This window comes from Salmo salar, chromosome ssa18, assembly GCF_905237065.1.
Source record: "Salmo salar chromosome ssa18, Ssal_v3.1, whole genome shotgun sequence".
NCBI lineage: Eukaryota > Metazoa > Chordata > Actinopteri > Salmoniformes > Salmonidae > Salmo > Salmo salar.
In genome coordinates this window covers 11,080,937-11,101,576 of record NC_059459.1, presented here as the reverse complement: position 1 = coordinate 11,101,576, position 20,640 = coordinate 11,080,937, and the positions used below count along the sequence as shown (strand labels likewise).

Here is a 20,640-nt window from a genome sequence, read left to right as displayed (position 1 = left end):
TGCTATGGAACGAGCAAGCAATAGTTGTTTACATGCGCGATGGACAGACAAGGCTTGGCCGACGCGCTGGGCATCTTGTTATGACATGCATTATCTGAATTAGGCCCACAGAATTATACCTACGGAGGACCGGCTTCTATGGAGGAACTTCGAACGTCAGAGCTTGTGTGTGCAGAGCGGCAGCAGAATAAAAAATACGTCTTACTTTTTTGTAGTTAATAAATCCAATGTGAAACGTGATAACTATAGTATCTTTAGTGGTGTAAAGTACTTGGGTAAAAATACTTTAAAGTACTATTTAAGTAGTTTTTGGGGGTATCTGTACTTTACTATTTATATTTTTGACAACTTTTACTTTTATGTCACTACATTACTGAAGAAAATATTGTACTTTTTACATTTTCCCTGACAACCAAAAGTACTTGTTACACTTTGAATGCTTAGCAGGACAGGAAAATTGTCAAATTCAAGCACTTATCAAGAGAACATGTGGTCATCCCTACTGCCTCTGGCTTGGTGGAATCACTAAACACATGGATCTTTTGTAAATGATGTCTGAGTGTTGGAGTGTGCCCCTGGCTATCCGTAAAAAAAAGAAAACAAGTAAATGGTGACATCTGCTTTGCTTAATATAAGGGCTTTTAAATGATTTATACTTTTACTTTTGATACTAAAGTATATTTTAGCAATTACATTTACTTTTAATAGTTAAGTATATTTAAAACCAAATACTTTCAGACTTTTACTCAAGTAGTATTTTACTCGCTGCCTTTCACTTTTACTTGAGTAACTTTCTATTAAAGGTACCTTTACTTTTACTCAAGTATGACAATTAGGTACTTTTCCCACCACTGAGTATCTGTAACTAGCATTGAAAAAATGTATCCATGCATTCTTCTCTAATTAAAAAATCTCTCCCTAATTTCTGAATCACGTTTGTAACGTCAGTAGGCTACAGCTATGCTTCTTAGGGGGAAGGGCAGGTAGCCTACACACACACTGGCAAAGATTTTCAGCTGGCTGGCAGACACAGGAATGCGTTTCTTAGTGACAGAGTGAGGGCTTGTTGCGTTTTTTTGTGGGACTGAAAAAAAATGCCCAGAACGTAAAATAACATTATTAACCGGTTCGCTTGCTTTTAAAATAACAGTTCTGTTCCGGAACAGTATAGATCACTTTCATTCCCAGATCTGATTATTTTTTTAGATTTTCCAGTTTTCGGTTGTAATTCCTGAACCGGTTCGAACCCCCGCACTCAACACATCAGCAAACACACACAACCACCCCACAATATAGGCTCAATGTTGACACAACATTGCTGTGTTTGCTAGGTCAGCCCATACTGTTGACACATCAACCAGGACCTGATAATACTATCATATAGGATAATCATGTTTATCAATGTATGTTTATAGAGCTTTGGTCTTCTGTTCTCCAACAGATGGGTGAGGAGGAAGACCTGTTTCAATGGCCAATGTCCACCAATAGACAAATAGACTGGACAAATACAGATGCTCCCCCAGCTTTTCCAATGGCTCCACACACGTACAGTGGGGGATAGTCATCTGCTCTGTGTGTGGTAGAGGGAGAGAGGTCGAGTATGTAATGGGAAAAGAAAGAGAGAGAGACAGAGAGAGAGAGAGAGTCAGGGCCCTCTTTCAACAGTGTGAGAGAGCGAGAGACACCTGTCTGCCTCCGCTTGCTGTCTTTCTGCATGCCTAACTGCCTGCCTGTCTACCTCTCTGGCTATCTGCTTGCCTGTATGCCTGTCTGTCTCCATTCCTGTCTATCTTCCTGTTCCCCTGCCTGCCTGACTGCTCCCCCAACTGAAGCCTCTTCCAATTATTCCTCCCTCTCCTCATCTCTGGCTGCCAGACAGCACTAGCGATCAATAGCGCAGCGAGACGGCCTTCGTCGGGGGAAAAACTACCGGTGAAATGTGGCTCGTTACTTGGTCACGGGTGGGCGGACGGGCTGGGGGGATGGAGGGAGGGATGGGGGAGGGAGGGAGGAGAGATGCCTACTGGATCATCTGACATGAGGATGACAACTGCTGCTGAGGGACGTGATGTTAAGGATACGCCTGTCAGCGGGGCCAGTTGGGGCTGTGGGTTTCCTATTAGCCCCCGTGCCGAGCAGCGTTTAGTAGTGGAGTGATATGCCGTGTGTTAGTGGGCTTCCTCCTGGGTGTGTGTGTGTGTGTGTGTGTGTGTGTGTGTGTGTGTGTGTGTGTGTGTGTGTGTGTGTGTGTGTGTGTGTGTGTGTGTGTGTGTGTCTGTGCAAGTACTCACGCGCGCACACACACGCACGCACGCACACAAACTGTAACATCCTGCAAGATGAATGCAGAATCAAAGGATGGGATTAATCATTCTCTTTAGAACAAACTGTGAGACTACTCTCTCTCTCCTCCCTTCCCCCTCTCCCTTTCCACAGCTCTCTCACTGTGCTAGATAGAATTCCATTTAGATTGGAAATGCTCGCTTGTTTACTGGCTGATAAAAATGTCAAACATAGACAGAAAGATAAAAAAAAGAATTCAACATGCTATTACTGCATTTTAAGGTAAAAGCTCAATAAAATGTCTGAAATATAAGAAAAATGTCCACACATATCAACTGTTTCACCCAATTCCTGTCTGCTATTAATAAATGTACTGTGGCACCATGTGGCTTGAATAGACGTTTGTGTTTAGAGGCTACCTACGGACGTGGCGTACGAGATGTGAGAAATGAATCGAGATCTGCGTGTTTACACTACAGTAATAAGTGTATGCGGGCATATTATTTTGAATGTACATGTATCGTAGTGTAAAAGCTGTCTGTTAGGAGAAAAAGAAAGACAGAAACAGAGAGAAACCACAAGGATTCAGTGTCTGTGCTACAGTGGTGCAGAGATTCTATGACTAGCGCCACCTCGCATGCACACGCGTGCACAAACCCTCACACAACCTGCTCAAACCAAATCATCTTCAGCATCATTTCTACACACATACAACGCTTTGGGAAAAGTATTCAGACAACTTGACTGTTTTAAAAACATTTTGTTACGTTACAGCCTTATTCTAAAATGGATTACATTTGTCTTCACACAACACCCCATAATGACAAAGCGAAAACAGGTTTTTATAAATTTTAGCAAATTTATAAAAAATGAAACCCAAAAATACCTTATTTACATAAGTATTCAGACCCTTTACTATGAGACTCGAAATTGAGCTCAGGTGCAGCCTGTTTCCATTGATCATCCTTAAGATGTTTCTACAACTTGATTGGAGTCTACTTGTGGTAAATTCAATTGATTGGACATGATTTGGATGCAGTCTATCACAGTGCCATCCGTTTCGTCACCAAAGCCCCCTATACTACCCACCACTGCGACCTGTATGCTCTCATTGGCTGGCCCTCGCTTCATATTCGTCGCCAAACCCACTGGCTCCAAGTCATCTATAAGTCTTTGCTAGGTAAAGCCCCGCCTTATCTCAGCTCACTGGTCACCATAGCAGCGCCCCCATGTAGCACTTGCTCCAGCAGGTATATTTCACTGGTCACCCCAAAAGCCAATTCCTCATTTGGCCGCCTTTCCTTCCAGTTCTCTGCTGCCAATGACTGGAACGATTTGCAAAAATCACTGAAGCTGGAGACTCATATCTCCCTCACGAACTTTAAGCATCAGCTATCAGAGCAGCTCACAGATCACCGCACCTGTACATAGCCCATCTGTAAATAGCCCATCCAATCTACCTCATCCCCATACTGTATTTATGTATTTATCTTGCTCCTTTGCACCCCAGTATCTCTACTTGCACATCCATCTTCTGCACATCTATCACTCCAGTGTTTATTTGCTAAATTGTAATTATTTCGCCACTACGGCCTATTTATTGCCTTACCTCCCTAATCTTACTTAATTTGCACACACTGTATATAGACTTTTCTATTGTGTTATTGACTGTACGTTTGTTTATTGCATGTGTAACTCTGTGTTGTTGTTTGTGTCGCACTGCTTTGCTTTATCTTGGCCAGGTCGCAGTTGTAAATGAGAACTTGTTCTCAACTGGCTTACCTGGTTAAATAAAGGTGAAAAAAAATATTTTAATAATCATAATTTTTATAAAACAAATTTGGGAAAGGCACGCACCTGTCTATATAAGGTCCCACAGTTGACAGTGCATGTCAGAGCAAAAACCAAGCCATGAGGTCAAAGGAATTGTCTGTAGAGCTCCGAGAGAAGTTTAGATCCACCAAGACTCTTCCTAGAGCTGGCTGCCCAGCCAAACTGAGCAATCGGGGGAGAAGGGCCTTGGTCAGGGAGATGACCAAAAACCAGATGGTCATTCCGACAGAGCTCCAGAGCTCCTCTGTGGAGATGGGAGAACCATCCCTAAGGTGAAGCACGTTGGTGGCAGCATCATGCTGTGGGGATGTTTTTCAGTGGCAGGGACTGGGAGACTAGTCAGGATTGAGGGAAAGATGAATGGAGCAAAGTACAGAGAGATCTTTGATGAAAACTTGCTCCAGAGTGCTCAGGACCTTGGATTGGGGCGAAGGTTCACCTTCCAACAGGACAACGACCCTAAGCACACAGCCAAGACAATGCAGGAGTGGATTTGGGATAAGTCTCTGAATGTCCTTGAGTGGCTCAGCCAGAGCCTGGACTTGAACCCGATCAAACATCTCTAGAGAGACCTGAAAATAGCTGTGCAGCAACGCTCCCCATCCAACCTGACAGAGCTTGAGAGGATCGGCAGAGAAGAATGGGAGAAACTCCCCAAATACAGGTGTACCAAGCTTATAGCGTCATACCCAAGAAGACTCGAGGCTGTAGTCACTGCCAAAGGTGCTTCAACAAAGTACTGAGTAAAGGGTCTGAATACTTATGTAAATGTGATATTTCAGTTTAATTTTATTTAATCAATTTGCACCAAGAAAAAACACCTGTTTTTGCTTCGTCATTATGGGGTATTGAGGAAAAACAAAAATGTAATACATTTTAGAATATGGCTGTAACGTAACAAAATGGAAAAAATCAAGGGGTCAGAATACTTTCCGAATGCACTGTATGTGTCCCTGCCTGGGCTGAAAATACCCATTCTCTATTTCTCCATAACAACTGAGTGGAAAAACAACTGATGTTGACTGCTCCCTCCACCGATATGACCTCATGGTTACCGGGGTGATGGGCATTCCTGGCGCAGGGAGGGCTGTGATTGGCTGAGCCTGGCAAAGAGATCTTAAATGGGTCAATGCAGTCAAGTGTCTCTATGGAGAAGATGTGTGTGTGTGTGTGTGTGTGTGTGTGTGTGTGTGTGTGTGTGTGTGTGTGTGTGTGTGTGTGTGTGTGTGTGTGCATATGTATATGAGGTAGAGAGATCGCTACAATATACGCTTTAGATGATACAGTATACAGCCACAAATACAATATCAATGCTTGTTTGATTTTCTCTGCACTTCTCTCTTTAGTTCCCTTTCTCTATATCCCACTCATGCATCTCTTATCTATTTTCGCTGTATCCCTCTCTGCCTCTTCTTGAGAACATAGAGACCAACACTGACCCCAAATGGTTGTGCTGTGAAGAACACGTGTATTAGATGGTTATTGCAGACGCTCAGGTGAGATGGTACTGCAACATACTATAAATGGCACGTGGCGATCAAATATCCATATTCTTCTAATAGAAAGAGGCAACACTGAGTGACGGGTCAATTGCATGGTGACTTATGACTATAATGCAGTGCGTCAGTGTATGTTTACTACTGCATAATATTTTCTGCTTCTCAAACGGAGAGGGAGTACTGCAACACCAACCTACATGGTAAAGTCAGTGCGGCAGTGTGAAAAGGGTAAAGGTGTGTGAGGGTAGCCTCCGCAGCGCAGTGCAGATGCCCGGTCTGGCACGTCTAAATAAAGCCTTCAGTGTGTGTGTGTGGGTGTGTGGGTGTCCGTCCGTGGTAAGACACCCTATCCCCACAGAAAGGTCCAGAGCACCCGTATGTGTGACACACACCGGAGCTAGTCTCACACACACACACACACACAGACAGACAGACAGACAGACAGACAGACAGACAGACAGACAGACAGACAGACAGACAGACAGACAGACAGACAGACAGACAGACAGACAGACAGACAGACAGACAGACAGACAGACAGACAGACAGACAGACAGACAGACAGACAGACAGACAGACAGACAGATAATACAGGAGAGAGTGGGGTCCTACTTGAAGTTCTCGGGGTGTTGACTGAGGGCTAGTGTGAGGGTTTCGAGGGCGTGTTGGTGGTGTTTCTGGGCGCTGAGCAGCAGGGTCAGCAGGTGGAGAGAGTGCAGGTCGTCCCGACGCAGAGACAGAGCCACCCGCAGGGGATCCATGGCAGCTGCCACCTGCACACACACACCCACAGTGAAGAACAGAAACCCAAGGACTAGAGAGGCATAAGATCCAAGATGGAGAACCACTAAGGCGAGCCCTAATGGTGAGTGCGTGTGTGGCCGTGCTGACTGACCTGCCGTACAAGAGCCAGCTGGAGCGACAGGTAGAGGGCGATCTTAGCATCATTGGGGTCCAGTGCATAGGCTCTGCAGAAGAGAGGTCACACTCACTGACAAAGCAGAATAAACACACAAACTGTAGCGCACGCTAACTATAGAAACAAACACACAGGTGAAGACCAACCTAGACCGACAGAGAGAGGTTGGTACATACTTTTGCAGATTTTCCAGCGCTCGTCTGTTAAACCCATCCCGCTGAGCTTTCAGAGTGGCTGGAGAGAGATTAGGTACAGAGGGACAAATCCATTAGTGGAAAACAAGACATTTTAGTGGGCATTGTCTAATAGTAGATTATAATGAGGGTCATGGTATTTTTTTTGCACAGTTCTACTGTCTTTTGCACCATTGACTGTTTGTGAGTAACACCTCAGATTCATCCATACACAGTTTACCTCTGAATTAGATACGGCAAAAAGTGATGAGGATGGGGAATTAGGAAGGAAAACTATGGATCGTCAGGACAAGTGAGTTCAGTGGGTTCTGTAAGTGGCGGTTTCTCACTGTATCTGGACAAGGGACTCCGTTTGTTACAGGAAACCTCTCCTGCCTCTACAGCAGCTCGCAGTGATGTCTCTTACCGTCAGAGGCCTGCAGACTGCAGCACAGCCCCACAGTCAGGTACGCACGGGGCAGAAACTCTGCAGCCTCCTCTCCCATGGACACCACACTCTGAGACAGGGCCTCTGCCTCCTCCAGCTATCACACACACACACACACACAGAGACAACAGTCAGATGCAGTATGGGTGTCTAGAAGTACAGTATCTAGTCTGCTGAAGTACTTACTGTGGAACCAACTGTGAGCTCAAGGGTTTAAAGGCATGTTCAGTTTGTCTCGTTTAGTGAGCTTTTCTATTTGTATAGTGTAGAGAGTTCTAATCCGAAGGCCTGTATGGTAGGCAGAATGATATCGTGAGAAGAATGACATTGAATAGTGTTAAAAGGCAGTGTGTGGTTAGTGTGAGGAGGACTCTGTAGATTCAGCTGAAGAACAGCGCACTATAGAGTTGAGAGAGAAAAATGACGTATTTACCTGATTTGTTTGATATTAACAAATAGCAATTAATGCTTAACAAATGAGTCTCCCCTCAAACAGCGCCAGGCTGCAGTCAGAGTGTGGCTGAGCAGGGCTGAGCTAAAAGTGTGTCACTCAGTATAAGGTATGGGGGGCGCCTTTGAAACGGTGCCATCAGAACAAAAGGACAGCTGCTTAGACTATCCCCCCTCTCCTCTCTTACTCCTGTACCATAAGCCCTTCCTTCTCTCTTTCTAGCTCTCCTCTCCCTCCTCTTCATCCTCCTCCTCTCTCTCGATCCCTCTCTCAGAATACGGATGCTATCAACAAAGTTCCATGAAACATTTTAGAAAAAGGTTCAGTGCCATTATCCTCGCAGGCTGAGGTTCTGAAAGGTATTGAAAACAGGGGTGTAAAATAATTTTGAGCCCCGTCTCTTTGTGGAAAAATTATAATAATACTTGTTAAACAAAATCTCTTTCTCTGAGCAATAATTATATGCGTATAAAAGGTATAACATTTCCCAATATTATTTATTTTATACAGTCCTTCTTGTTCGTCTTTATCGAGGGTGCCAATAATTTGGGACCCCACTGTATGTATGTATATATTGGTCACTCCCCTCCAACCAACTAGGAGTCAAAGGTCCTCGAATCACTCCCAAAAGTCCCAGACTCCCAGACTTTCCAGTGCAAACGTGTGGCTCCATGGTCGGTTATTGGGTCCAGATGTATTGTCATTCGTTGCTCTATGGTCCCATAGTGTACTATTGTGATTATTAAGGCTGTAAGCGCCTTAGTCTCTCTAGACACCCCTGATCTCTAGCTCCTCTGTTGTACTGACAGATGTGCCATGCCATCACACGTCTTCTAATCCTACACTAACCCCCCCTCCGGATCAACGGGACAGCCAGTACTGGGCTGGCTACCACAGTGGAGGGAAGGGAGGGCGTTGTCAGTGTGGAGTGTCGCTGTGTAATAATGTGTCCAGCTATTCTGGATGGTGACAGACTTCCTGTATGGATGGTATGCAGTGTAAATGTATCGTGAAATAGAAAGTGTGTGTGTGTGTGTGTGTGTGTGTGTGTGTGTGTGTGTGTGTGTGTGTGTGTGTGTCATTCACCCAGTGCAGCTGGCCGATGCAGACTTTGGCAGCCAACATGGGCAATGAGGGGTCCTCGGGTCTCATCCTGGCACACTCCTTGAGCACAGACACTGCGCCCACACCCTGTATAACACAGACACACACACTCACACTCACATATTCATGCTTACACACACACACTCTCATACTGTAGTCTAGTGATATAACAGGAGTATAGATCACACACACATTTACTATCCATATAGAGTAACACAGATATGGACTCATATCGGCCATTCATCAATGCACTACAAACACTATCACACACACGGCTGGCCCCCCCCCCCATCCTTATAGGGAGCAGCCTATTTCCAGAGTTCTCCATTGATCTCCAGAGTCACCTCGTCCTGCAGGCAGCCAGGCAAAGAGAAGATCAATTATCCTGTTTCACTCAGAGGATTCCAGAACGTTCTATCTGTGTCACACTACTCATCATCGCCCAATGAGCGCTCGCTCAGTCATGCTACCGCACACGCAATCTCACAGCAACATTTAGAGGATGAGTGATCCTATATGATTGCGAGCACGTAGTGGTGCCAGATTACAGTAGGATAGAAAGTGTGTGTGTGTGTGTGTGTGTGTGTGTGTGTGTGTGTGTGTGTGTGTGTGTGTGTGTGTGTGTGCGTGTGCGTGTGCGTGGTGGGGAATGTGTGAAAAGATACGAAGATGAGCTCACCTTCCCACACGACATGAGTGACAAGCCCAACTGGTGCCAGAGGTGGAACTCATTAAACGAGAACTTCATGGCCCGCTCCAGGCACTGGAGAACACATACATACATACACACACGCACATGCATTTCAGCTCGCAGGGCAGACGTATCAACACACGTTGATGAAGGAGAGTGAGGTTGAAGGGTTTGAGGTTCATTTAAAGAGTTCTATCTAGCGGCCCACACTGTGACACCTATGAGAGGGAGGACGTTAGCCAGGCAGACAGACATAACCGGCGTCTATTGTTAGCTAGCCTAGTGGCGCCCTGCATGGCCCCACACGTGAGAGGGTTCACCTGTTTGCCAGTGCTCACTCTCATTCACCTGGAGAAAAATGGCTGCCAACCTGGATGCAAATAGAGAGAAGACCGGGTGAGACAGAGACAGAGAGAGAGACAGAGAGAGAGAGAGAGAGAGAGAGCAAAACCCTGCTTGAAAGTATATGACACAACAGGGGGCAGTACAAAGTTGTCAGGCAAGGGCTTTCCCTTCACACAGTGTAGAGCTAGTTCTGTTGAAGTATCTCCTATCCTCCCTTTAGCCTCCAGTGTTTTCCGTGCAGGCTCACCTCAGACAGCATGGCATACTGCCCCCTCCTGGCCATGCCGATGCTCAGCAGGTCGTAGACAGAGGTGGCGTCCTGCAGACTGGTCTCCTGCGCCTCCTTATGGTCGGGCACTCGGCTGATGACTGCGTCTCCGCTGGCCTATAGGGGGAAGAGTACAGATCCAGGATCAGATTCAACACAAGGCTGTTGCAATAGAAGGCCTATGAAGTGCCTTTAATCTGCTAGAGTCCTTTCTTTTACCTGTATTGACAGGACAGGTGAAAGCTAGCCTTACACCTGTCAAGCCTTTTTAAAATCAATGTCTCACCATGGATTCTGTGATGAGCAGCAGGAGGACTGCCTCCTCGACCACGTCCTGGGGACAGAAGACACTGCGAGGAGACACAGGAAATAGGAGCAGGAAGTGACGAGTAACGCAACAGCCCCATTCCGTTGGCTAGATCACGGGGAGTGTCCTGTTTCCACTTCACCTGCTGGTGGTGTAACACAACCCTCTGACCACCCCTACAGTATCACAGCACGCCGCTCTCTCGGGTGTCTCTCACACGCACGTGCACAAAATGTGTAAGCACGCGTGTGCACGTTTGCCCCCTTCCTTGGTCCCTCTCTTTTTTCTCTGGCACCTTCCCCAGTCCTCCCACCCATCAGTTTCACCATCTCACTCTCTCGCTCTCTCTCCTTCAATCTTGACCAGCTGATCCTCGGATGTACCGACTAAAGATACAATCACAAGACAACGAATCGGGCATACAACAACAGCACTTTATTTCCCAGAGTGCATTCTCCATTCCTGCTCTAGTGTTCTCACTCACGCATGTTGTTTGGGGCTCAGCATTTGGTATCCTCTGAGGATAGTGCATACCAATACGATCTTATATGAGATACGCTGGAACAGTCAAAGGTAAGTCCCTGACAAAGCCTGACTAAAACTCCACAAAGGAAACATGAGTCCACAGAGTTCCTAGCCAATAGGAGTGAGACTGTGGTGAGATCAAGTCATGTTCCACGTGTGGGTTTTGTATGACCGGAATAGTCTGGGCCTCTAGGAAGGTCTGTCTTGTCGAAGCTCTGGGACTGCTTAAGGTTCAACGGTTCAGCAGGGTCACACACAAGTCCCTGTATGGGAATGTGAGCTGATCTCTCAAGCCAGCGCTGAAGCTAAATGATCAAGGGGATTGAGCAATATCGGCGGGAATAATGCAATGACACACGAGCAGAAAAGAAAGAGGGGCGAGAGACGGTTGGGAAAGGAAGAGAGGAAGGAAAAGAAGAAGAGAGGAGAGCTACAGACCTGTCAGTACTGTAGCGCTGAGGTGGTTTGGAGGAGGGGTAGACGGCCTCCTTCGTGCCGGCGTTCCCTTCTCTCTGCAGCCAGGCGGAGGGTGGGAGGGACATGGGGGCCCAGTAGCTGTCCTCACTCACCGAGCTCAGCAACACCTCAGCCAGCTTCCGCGCTGCAGCCTATGAGACACATTAATGAAACATGCCATATAACGCCGTAAAATATAACTAGGGCACAACTAGGGCCATGGCTGTTTACCTAAATTAGTCAAGTCGCGTTGTCAGGAAAAACCTCCAGGCCGTAAAGATGAAATACATATAGACAGCCAGTGATTCATCCGGCTAACTAAGTGACAATGTGAGCCCTCCTCACCTTCCTGAAGCTCTGGGAGCCTCGAGACTCCACCACCCCGAGGACCCTGCGCAGCTGGTGGGCTCCCTGGGCCAGGTGACTGACAGACAGACAGACAGACAGACAGACAGACAGACAGACAGACAGACAGACAGACAGACAGACAGACAGACAGACAGACAGACAGACAGACAGACAGACAGACAGACAGACAGAACAGACAGACAGACAGACAGACAGACAGACAGACAGACAGACAGACAGACAGACAGACAGACAGACAGACAGACAGACAGAACAGACAGACAGGGTGTTCAGTGCCTAGGGCCTTGTTAGTCAGTGCCAGCAGCATAGCATGCTGCTCCATCTATGTAGAAATGAGTGGCGCACCGGAGCTCAATCGCGCCACTACAAACAATGACTCTGTCCTATCTGAGGTGCAATACTGAAACCTACTGGTCAAAAACAAAAGTGCCACTTGCTGTTGCTGAAATCACAACGCACTGCTCCAGACAGGAAGAGGCGAAGCTTCCACCATCTTTGACTGCTCTCCCGGACCATTTACTCACCCCCTATGGAGCAGACACAGGTACGCACTCTGTAGCGCCGCCTGCTGGAAGAAGCCCAGGTCGATGTCCAGTGGTGGATGGGCCAAACTGGCCTTACCTACTTTAGAACTATGGGTGACCACCATCTGCCAACACAGTAACAACTTCAGTTGGTAAACACATACACCAAGTAGTTTTGTGCAGCTGTGTATCATGAAATAACATGTATTATCTGCATTGGGGGTAAAAAATAAAATAACAAGCAAAAACACACGGACACACACCTTATCGAGCTCTTGCAGGTAAACGAGAGCTGTGTCACAGGCCCTCAGGTAACAGGACAGACATTCCTCCTCTCGCTCAGACAGACGGACACGGGAGGCAGCTGACACTGCCTGGTGGTCCAGGGACAGCCCTGAGAGAGGGGAGAGAGAAATACAGAGAGATACAGAGGGATAAAGAAAGAAAGAAAGAAAGAAAGAAATTTGACACAGAAAACAAATAGCACTGTTGCTTGTAGGAAGACGCCGGCTTGTTTTGTATGGATAACGTGTCAGTTCGAGACAATGAGTGTATGGGAGGATGAGTATGCTTGGGACAGATGGCTGGAGGGGGAATATGGTTATTAGTATAAATAAACAAATAGAGTGAGACAAGACCTCCAGGATTGCAGGGAGGCAGGGAGGACACGGCCAGACAACAGCCTTAATCAAATAAGGAGCAGCTGCCAATAGACAAGACCTCATCTAACAAATATTCCTATCTCATAACATTCCCAAAACAATATAATGGAAACCTCGGAAGGATGTTGAGAAACTATGCAATGTCAAGCCCTGTACATAGCTGAGTGATTCCCATCAGATCTTCTCTTTAAGCATATTGGCTTGACTCTACTATTAATCTACTAACATTACTTATAGTCCATTATGGTGGATTCAATGATAGACGTCAACAAGGCTGCTACATGAATTCTTCCCTTCAATCGAAGCAGCAGACACTGTGATGACGTTAACGTGTCAACGGCCAGGAAGCTATGACTGTTTGAATGTAATGCATCTCATGATGATGATGAGTGACGCTTCTCGAACACAATTATCCAGACATGGACCAGCAGTGTGTTGTGTGTGACAATGGACAACGCCCTCTGTTTCACTGTGTGTGTGTGTGTGTGTGTTCATGTGGAAACTCTGCCTAACAAAACTCATAGTTCCAGTCCAACTATATATAGATGGTTCCCTAGGGACATCTTTACTGCATTACTTGGACTCAATTCTGCCTAAGTTCCCTTTTGATTTGTAATCACTTCCAAGAGAAGTCCAAAACCAGGAAGTGATTTGAAGAACGAACAGACACAAAGACACACACATAACAAGTGAATCAACGCATAGCAATGTGTCGAGTGAAATTTCCTCCGTCATGTAAATGAACACATGGCCAACGCTTCCTTTCTTTCATAGCCTAAAGGAGAAAACTCACCAGACCGATTGTCGGCCTGTACAGTAGGGGGGCCGTTCATTTGCCATTCGTTCTCTTGCTGGCGGTTCGGTCTGTTATAAGGTCCTCCTGCCGGCACTCTGTTCAGAGGTGCTAAGTACTCTCGGCCGGTAGACACTCGACAATCTTACTGGTCTGTTCGTGCCTTTGGAGTAAAGATTTCACTACATTCATATCAACATACCTGAGATACTGATCTCTCTAGTCAAGCAAAGGTTTTCCAGGCATATTTCATTCTAATGATTGTATTCAGACATCCTAGAAAGGGTGACTTCTAAACCCATACACGGTTATAGTCATCACAGGCCTATAATAACTCCTACCATGGGGATTAGGAAATAGATCATTAAGTACATTTATGCACAGTGCTGTTCAACTTTAGTGTTTTTCAGGGAAACGTGCTAGTCTGCAGGCTTTGGCTGTCTCTTTGTCTAAATCGTCGGAGAGAGATTAATGCCAGTATGCAAATCATATTTGAGATCCATGTAATCATTACACTGTACAGACGGAGACTAAAACCAGAGGATACCTGATTGAAATCATCATCATTTGTTGCTCTGGGCTTGTAATTATAAAGCGCCTCATAGTAGGTGTGTTGATCGAGGATCAGTTTTGCGATTTAGATTATAATGAATGGACAGAGGGGGGACCTGATCCTAGATCAGCACTCCTACTCAGATGCTTTATGAAAATGGGCCCTGGTCGTTCCTTTACTTTGTGCATTGAGTGTCCATCTTAGTATAGGTCATGGATGGGCAACCGGCAGCCTGCAGGCCGCACAATTTTGAAGGCCCTCGGATCAATTGGCTGACAGCCGTGGTATATCAGACCATATACCACGGGTATGACAAAACATTCATTCTTACTGATCTAATTTAAGTTGGTAACCAGTTTATAATAGCAATAAGGCACCTCAGGGGTTTGTGGTATATGGCCAATATACCACGGCTAAGGGCTGTATCCAGGCACTCTGCGTTGCGTCGTACATAAGAACAGCCCTTAGCTGTGGTATATTGGCCATATACCACACCCCCTTAGGCATTACTGCTTAAGTAATAATGATGAGTTCAGCTTTTTTGTGGCTCCCACCCCCATCAAAGTTGCCCATCCCTGATATAGGTCATATTCAGGTCAACATTTCAGGTAACACAGAATGTTTAGTCTGTCTTCTAAAATATTTCCATAACTAAATACCACACAGGTTAAACATTATGTGTTTTCCATATATCATACCACCCAGTATTTGCTTATGAAAGGATTGGTACCTTTGATGACAAAGGCCTCTGCGAGCAGACGCAGGTGGTAGACGGGCTGCTCGTCCCCCGTCAGCTCATCTATGCCCACCCTTGCACACATGCCCTGGGCGTCACGGTAATCGCCCTGGACATAGTGTATTTTGGCCATCAGGAGAAGAGCCTCGTTCAGGTGCCTGGGCTGTGTGGGGACATACAGAGAGAGACACACAACACGAAGGCTGTTACGAGAGGCTAAGTGAAGGGTGACACAGAGAAAACAGGTACATACTGTATAGAATGCATTCGGAAAGTATTCAGAACCCTTCCCTTTTCCCACATTTTGTTACATTACAGCCTTATACTAAAATTGATTAAAAAAATAAATAATCCTTGTCAATCTACAACCAATACCCTATAATGACAGAGCAAAACCAGTATTTTTTATTTTTTTTGTCATTTATAAAAGATAAAAATTAGAAATAACTTATTTACATAAGTATTCAGACCTTTTGCTATGAGACTCGAAATTGAGCTCAAGTGCATCCTGTTTCCATTGATCATCTTTACCTGTGGTAAATTCAATTGATTGGACATGATTTGGAAAAGCGCACACCTGTCTACGTATGTAAGGTCCCACAGTTGCCAGTGCATGTCAGAGCAAAAATCAAGCCATGAGGTCGAAGGAATTGTCCCTAGTGCTCCGAGAGAGGATTGTGTCGAGGTACAGATCTGGGGAAGGGTACCTTAAACATTTCTGTAGCATTGAAGGTCCCCAAGGACACAGTGGCCTCCATCATTCTTAAATGGAAGAAGTTTGGAACCACCAAGACTCTTCCTAGACCTGGCCGCCCGGCCAAACGGAGCAATAAGGGGAGAAGGGCCTTGGTCAGGGAGGTGACCAAGAACCCGATGGTCACTCTGACAGAGCTCCAGAGTTCCTCTGTGGAGATGGGAGAACTGTCCAGAAGGACAACCATTTCTGCAGCACTCCACCAATCAGGCTTTTATGGTTCAGTGGCCAGACGGAAGCCACACCTCAGTAAAAGGCACATGACAGCCCGCTTGGAGTTTGTCAAAAGGCACCTAAAAGACTCTCAGACCATGAGAAACAAGATTCTCTGGTCTGATGAAACCAACATTGAATTCTTTGGCCTGAATACCAAGTGTCACGTATGGAGGAAACCTGGCACCATCCCTACGGTGAAGAATGATGGTGGCAGCATCATTCTGTGGGGATGTTTTTCAGTGACAGGGACTGGGAGACTAGTCAAGATCAAGGGAAAGATGAACGAAGCAAAGTATAGAGAGATCCTTGATGAAAACCTGCTCCAGAGCGCTAAGGACCTCAGACTGGGGCCAAGGTTCACCTTCCAACAGGACAATGACTCTAAGCACACAGCCAAGACAAAGAAAGGAGTGGCCTTGGAACAAGTCTATGAATGTCCTTGATTGGCCCAGCCAGAGCCCGATCGAACATCTCTGGAGAAACCTGAAAATAGCTGTGCAGCATCGCTCCCCATCCAACCTGACAGAGGTTGAGAGGATCTGCAGAGTCCCCAAATACAGGTGTGCCAAGCTTGTAGCGTCATACCCAAGAAGACACAAGGCTGTAAACGCTGTCAAAGGTGATTCAATAAAGTACTGAGTAAAAGGTCTGAATACTTATGTAAATGTGATATTTCAGTATTTCTAAAAACCTGTTTATGCTTTGTCATTATGGGCTATTGTGTGTAAATTGATGAGGAAAAAAACAACGTAATCCATTTTAGAATAAGATTGTAACGTAACAAAATGTGGAAAAAGTCGAGGAGTCTGAATACTTTCCGAATGCCCTGTATAAAGAATATACTGATTGGAAACTTGGTGAAACAAATTAACGAGATAGAAAGCTAAGTAGAATAGGAGGAAGTAAGATGTAGAGGGAGGTGACACAGAGGGGAGATGCTCAGACTGACCCCCAGGAGCCCCCTGCTCAGGATGGAGTTGAGGTAGCCCTTTGACCGGGACAGTTTGGGCTGGTTGATGTCCGTCAAAGGTGTAGCATTGCGTAACAGACTCAGGTTGTCCTGTAGACACTCCTCCAGCAGGGCCTCTGCCAATAACAGTGTCCCGTAGTCATCTGGAGGAGGGCACAGGGAAATAGGACAGAATTCAGAGTAGTGAAGGGGTTGGTGGGCTGAGTGCAGAGTGGGAGTCCAGGGTCAGGGGTCAGCTGCTTTGGGACACAAAATAAACCCAGTCCAATCCATCATAGCATCATTTCCCACAAGCCCCTGAGAGAAGGGAGAAAAAACTCCAGGGGAGCCTAAAACTGAAGTCACTGGATGGCAATAGAAGTCACTTGCATACACATTCTGTATTAAAGCCTTCCTGTTTGGTCCAGCTCTCACTCCTCTCCCGTCTCTGGTGGTGTGTTCTGACGCCAAGTCTGTGACTGGAGTTTATGTCCTGGCATCTCTGACATACTGTAGCACCTCATGCTTATGAGACCAGCCCAGTCAAGGTTTGTCACTGAAAGGGAGGATAGGGGCTGGAGAATGTTTAATGTAATGTACAGGGTTTGGGATGAAAAGATTACATGTAAATCAGTTACATATAATCTGATTACAAAAAAATGGTAACTGTAATCAGTTACGTTACCAGCAAACATATTGTAATCAGATGACAGATACTTTTGGAAAAATGAATGATTACTTCTTGGATTACTTTTAAATTCACAAATGATGTTTGTGAAAAAATACATTGACACCTTTCTGTTTTCCCAATGACATTCAATTCAGCATTGAAAAAAGGCCCAATTTTAAGTTTGTTCCACCTGAGCGGATCTGACCACAAGTCAGAGACCACTATGATGACACACCAAATGTGTTTGATGGATCATTTTTGTCTTCTAATGCCTCTTAAGGGGAAAGTAATCCAAAAGTAACGGAAAGTTATCAGATTACGTTACTGTGAAAAGTTATGTTACTGATTACAATTTTGGACAGGTAACTAGTAACAGATTACATTTCGAAAGTAACGTACCCAACCCTCGTGATGTACAGTATTTATTTTGTATTTGTATTTAACCTTTATTTAACTAGGCAAGTCAGTTAAGAACAAATTCTTATTTTCAATGACGGCCTACTAAGTAAAGAATATGCATAAAACAAATAATTCTGCTCTATAAAACATTAACTACAATCTAGTAGCAACGTGGAATGTTCATGTGGTGAATAAATTCTTCAGGAGAATAACAAATCCTCTACAAGGCATCTGAATAAAGCTACATTATCTTCAACACACTGTTCTGATCTCAAAACTTCCTGGTCAGACTGATCGTGATTTCACCCGTCTTGAATTGCAACTTGTAGTCGATGCCTACATATATGGCAGCTCTGCTTCTAGCTTCTAAGCAACCTTGCAGTATTTCTTTTTTTTTGTGTGTTATTTCTTACATTATTAACCCAGATTTTTGGTGGGGCCATCACTAGCCGCCTTCCACCCGATTATGCAACACTGCACTTTAGAGGCTGCTGCCCTATATACATAGACTTGGAATCACTGGCCACTGTAATAATGGAACACTAGTCACTTTAATAATATTTAAATAATGTTTACATACAGCTTTACTCATCTCAAATGTATATACTGTATTCTATTCTACTGTATTTTAGTCAATGCCACTCTGACATTGCTCAATCTAATATTTATATATTTCTAAATTCCATTCTTTTACTTTTAGATTTGTGTGTGTCGTTGTAAATTGTTACATATTATTGCACTGTTGGAGCTAGAAACACAAGCATTTCGCTACTACACCCGGCAATAACATCTGCTAAGTACTTGAACAAAAAAAATGTTGATTTGATTTGAACAACTAGGGACAGTGTTGTTACAAAATCAAGAATGGCAAAACTATGGGCAAACTGTCAACATCAAGACAGACTTTAACAGAAGACCAGCTAGGGATGACTTGAATTCTAAACACTCTAGCATAATACATTTAGCAGTTCTGTACACCTGCCGGCATGGTGAAAACAGTCTCAGGTGGGCAGTGGGAATTCCATCTGGCTGATCAAATGACATATAAGATTTGGATATTAACACAATAACAGTGACACGCAGCAAGGTTGTGAGCCATGTCACCTTACCCCATGTTTACTTTAACTACATGAGGTGAGGGGAGTTGCTACATTTTGCAACCCACTTCAGACTGAGTGCACAGTAGATTTGAGTATATAGACTTTACTCCTGGTGAATGTGCTCGAGTGGTGTGTTATAATACATGGAAAATCATTTTAAAAAGAACAAATGACAGTGATAGTGACAATCAGTTAATACATGTTCACTACAATATGTTCTGTTTTAAACATTTTCCATTAAGAGGTGTAAGGTGATGATGTAGTTGTTCGAATTGTAAGCTACTGCAGTTTGGGCATTCCTAAAGCTGTTAGTTTTCATTGTTTGCAGAGTGGGCGCATGACATTGCGCTTACTTGCAGAGTACAAAGTCCAACTCATGCGGAACTATTGCCACCCCTGTCTGGACATGTGACAAAAACTTACTCAGAAAAAAAGAAACCTATACCAGAATCCAACAGGTAGTTATCACTCACCGTCTTCGTGAAATCGGGCGGCCACGAGTTGCTCTACGATAGTGGGTATCTTGTCCCACTGGCACTCTGCTCTGTGGCGGTCGATCTCCGCTTCCAGGCGGTATTGTGAGAAAGAGACCCTGTTGGATGCCATGCCCGCTCTAGATCCCGATCTGTCTCGGTGACCGTACTCCCCTGATACCCGGGGAGTAACTGCGGACTGACAAACACATAAGGAATAAAGTGTAATGCCATCTATGAGCATGTGCGGCTGCCCGAACGTCCCTCCTCATTAACATGTTGGGTGGACATGTCAAAATATTATGTAATCACCATTTATTCTTAAATACCAATCAGTCAATGTGGACACAATGAAAAAAGCTATGCTGTTAGAGTTGTATACAAACTCAGAGGCTACTGTAGGACAGGTGCTTCAGTTTGAGGATGAGATTGGGAGATTTGTGTGTACCCGTTGTGTGTACTTTTGTAGATTCAGATTTGTTTATTTTTCATAATAACTATTTCATGAAGTTGCGTATGATTGCTTTATAGCCAGTCAATATATAATAACTCCTTGTAGTCGACTCTACCCTATTACGCTTGTATTAAGTTTGCATACAATAGGTCTACACACCTCAAATATTTTAGGAAGAAAATCAATGCTTGTAGAAGTATTTTTTTCTTTACGCTACATTGTAATACGGTAGAGGCAACACATTAGCTAGCCTATAGGCTGCTGAAAACGGTTTGCTTTTGAAGTGCCTTTTGTCCTAGATAATCGTCCTAGATTTCCCTTCAAAAGCTTTCCCCAACTAGATCAATTCCTGGGATTAGCGCTAATAGTTTACTAGAGTGCAGAGGGTATAGATAAAACAGTAAAGTTCAAACTGTGGATCTAAGAGACACACAGGTGGCAAGTTATTATTCAGGATTGTACCGCAGTGTATGTCCAATCCCTTAATAAAACCTAAATAGGCTACTGTATTTAAAAGGTCAATTGTCTACTATTTCCATTGCCCGACTTTCAGGTTTTGTGGCTAAAGGTAGCTACACCTGCCATACGGTCTGCTCAGACATTTCAGCCTTGTATGGTAACGCGTGACTATGAGTCAGCTGTTGAAAAACCTTTGGTAAAGAACGTAACACTTTACATGTTACAAA

At 44.8% G+C, this 20,640-nt stretch overlaps 1 protein-coding gene across 2 annotated transcripts in view; it reads right to left on the bottom strand.

Moving 5' to 3' along the window:
- The window catches only part of LOC106576764 (tetratricopeptide repeat protein 7A), a 41,002-nt gene extending 21,259 nt beyond the window's left edge, over positions 1–19,743 (bottom strand). For both annotated transcript variants that reach the window (XM_014154140.2, XM_014154141.2), the window contains exons 1-15: positions 19,501–19,743; positions 16,859–17,022; positions 14,934–15,102; positions 12,459–12,589; positions 12,196–12,320; positions 11,648–11,726; positions 11,285–11,454; positions 10,301–10,364; positions 9,994–10,131; positions 9,390–9,473; positions 8,693–8,797; positions 7,135–7,252; positions 6,711–6,768; positions 6,511–6,583; positions 6,228–6,388 (exon numbers count right to left, since the gene is read on the bottom strand). In XM_014154140.2, coding sequence (XP_014009615.1) covers positions 6,228–6,388; positions 6,511–6,583; positions 6,711–6,768; positions 7,135–7,252; positions 8,693–8,797; positions 9,390–9,473; positions 9,994–10,131; positions 10,301–10,364; positions 11,285–11,454; positions 11,648–11,726; positions 12,196–12,320; positions 12,459–12,589; positions 14,934–15,102; positions 16,859–17,022; positions 19,501–19,633 — 1,772 coding nt within the window. In that variant the 5' untranslated portion in view covers positions 19,634–19,743. The remainder of the gene's footprint in view (positions 1–6,227; positions 6,389–6,510; positions 6,584–6,710; positions 6,769–7,134; positions 7,253–8,692; positions 8,798–9,389; positions 9,474–9,993; positions 10,132–10,300; positions 10,365–11,284; positions 11,455–11,647; positions 11,727–12,195; positions 12,321–12,458; positions 12,590–14,933; positions 15,103–16,858; positions 17,023–19,500) is intronic.
- Positions 19,744–20,640: the final 897 nt, after the last annotated feature.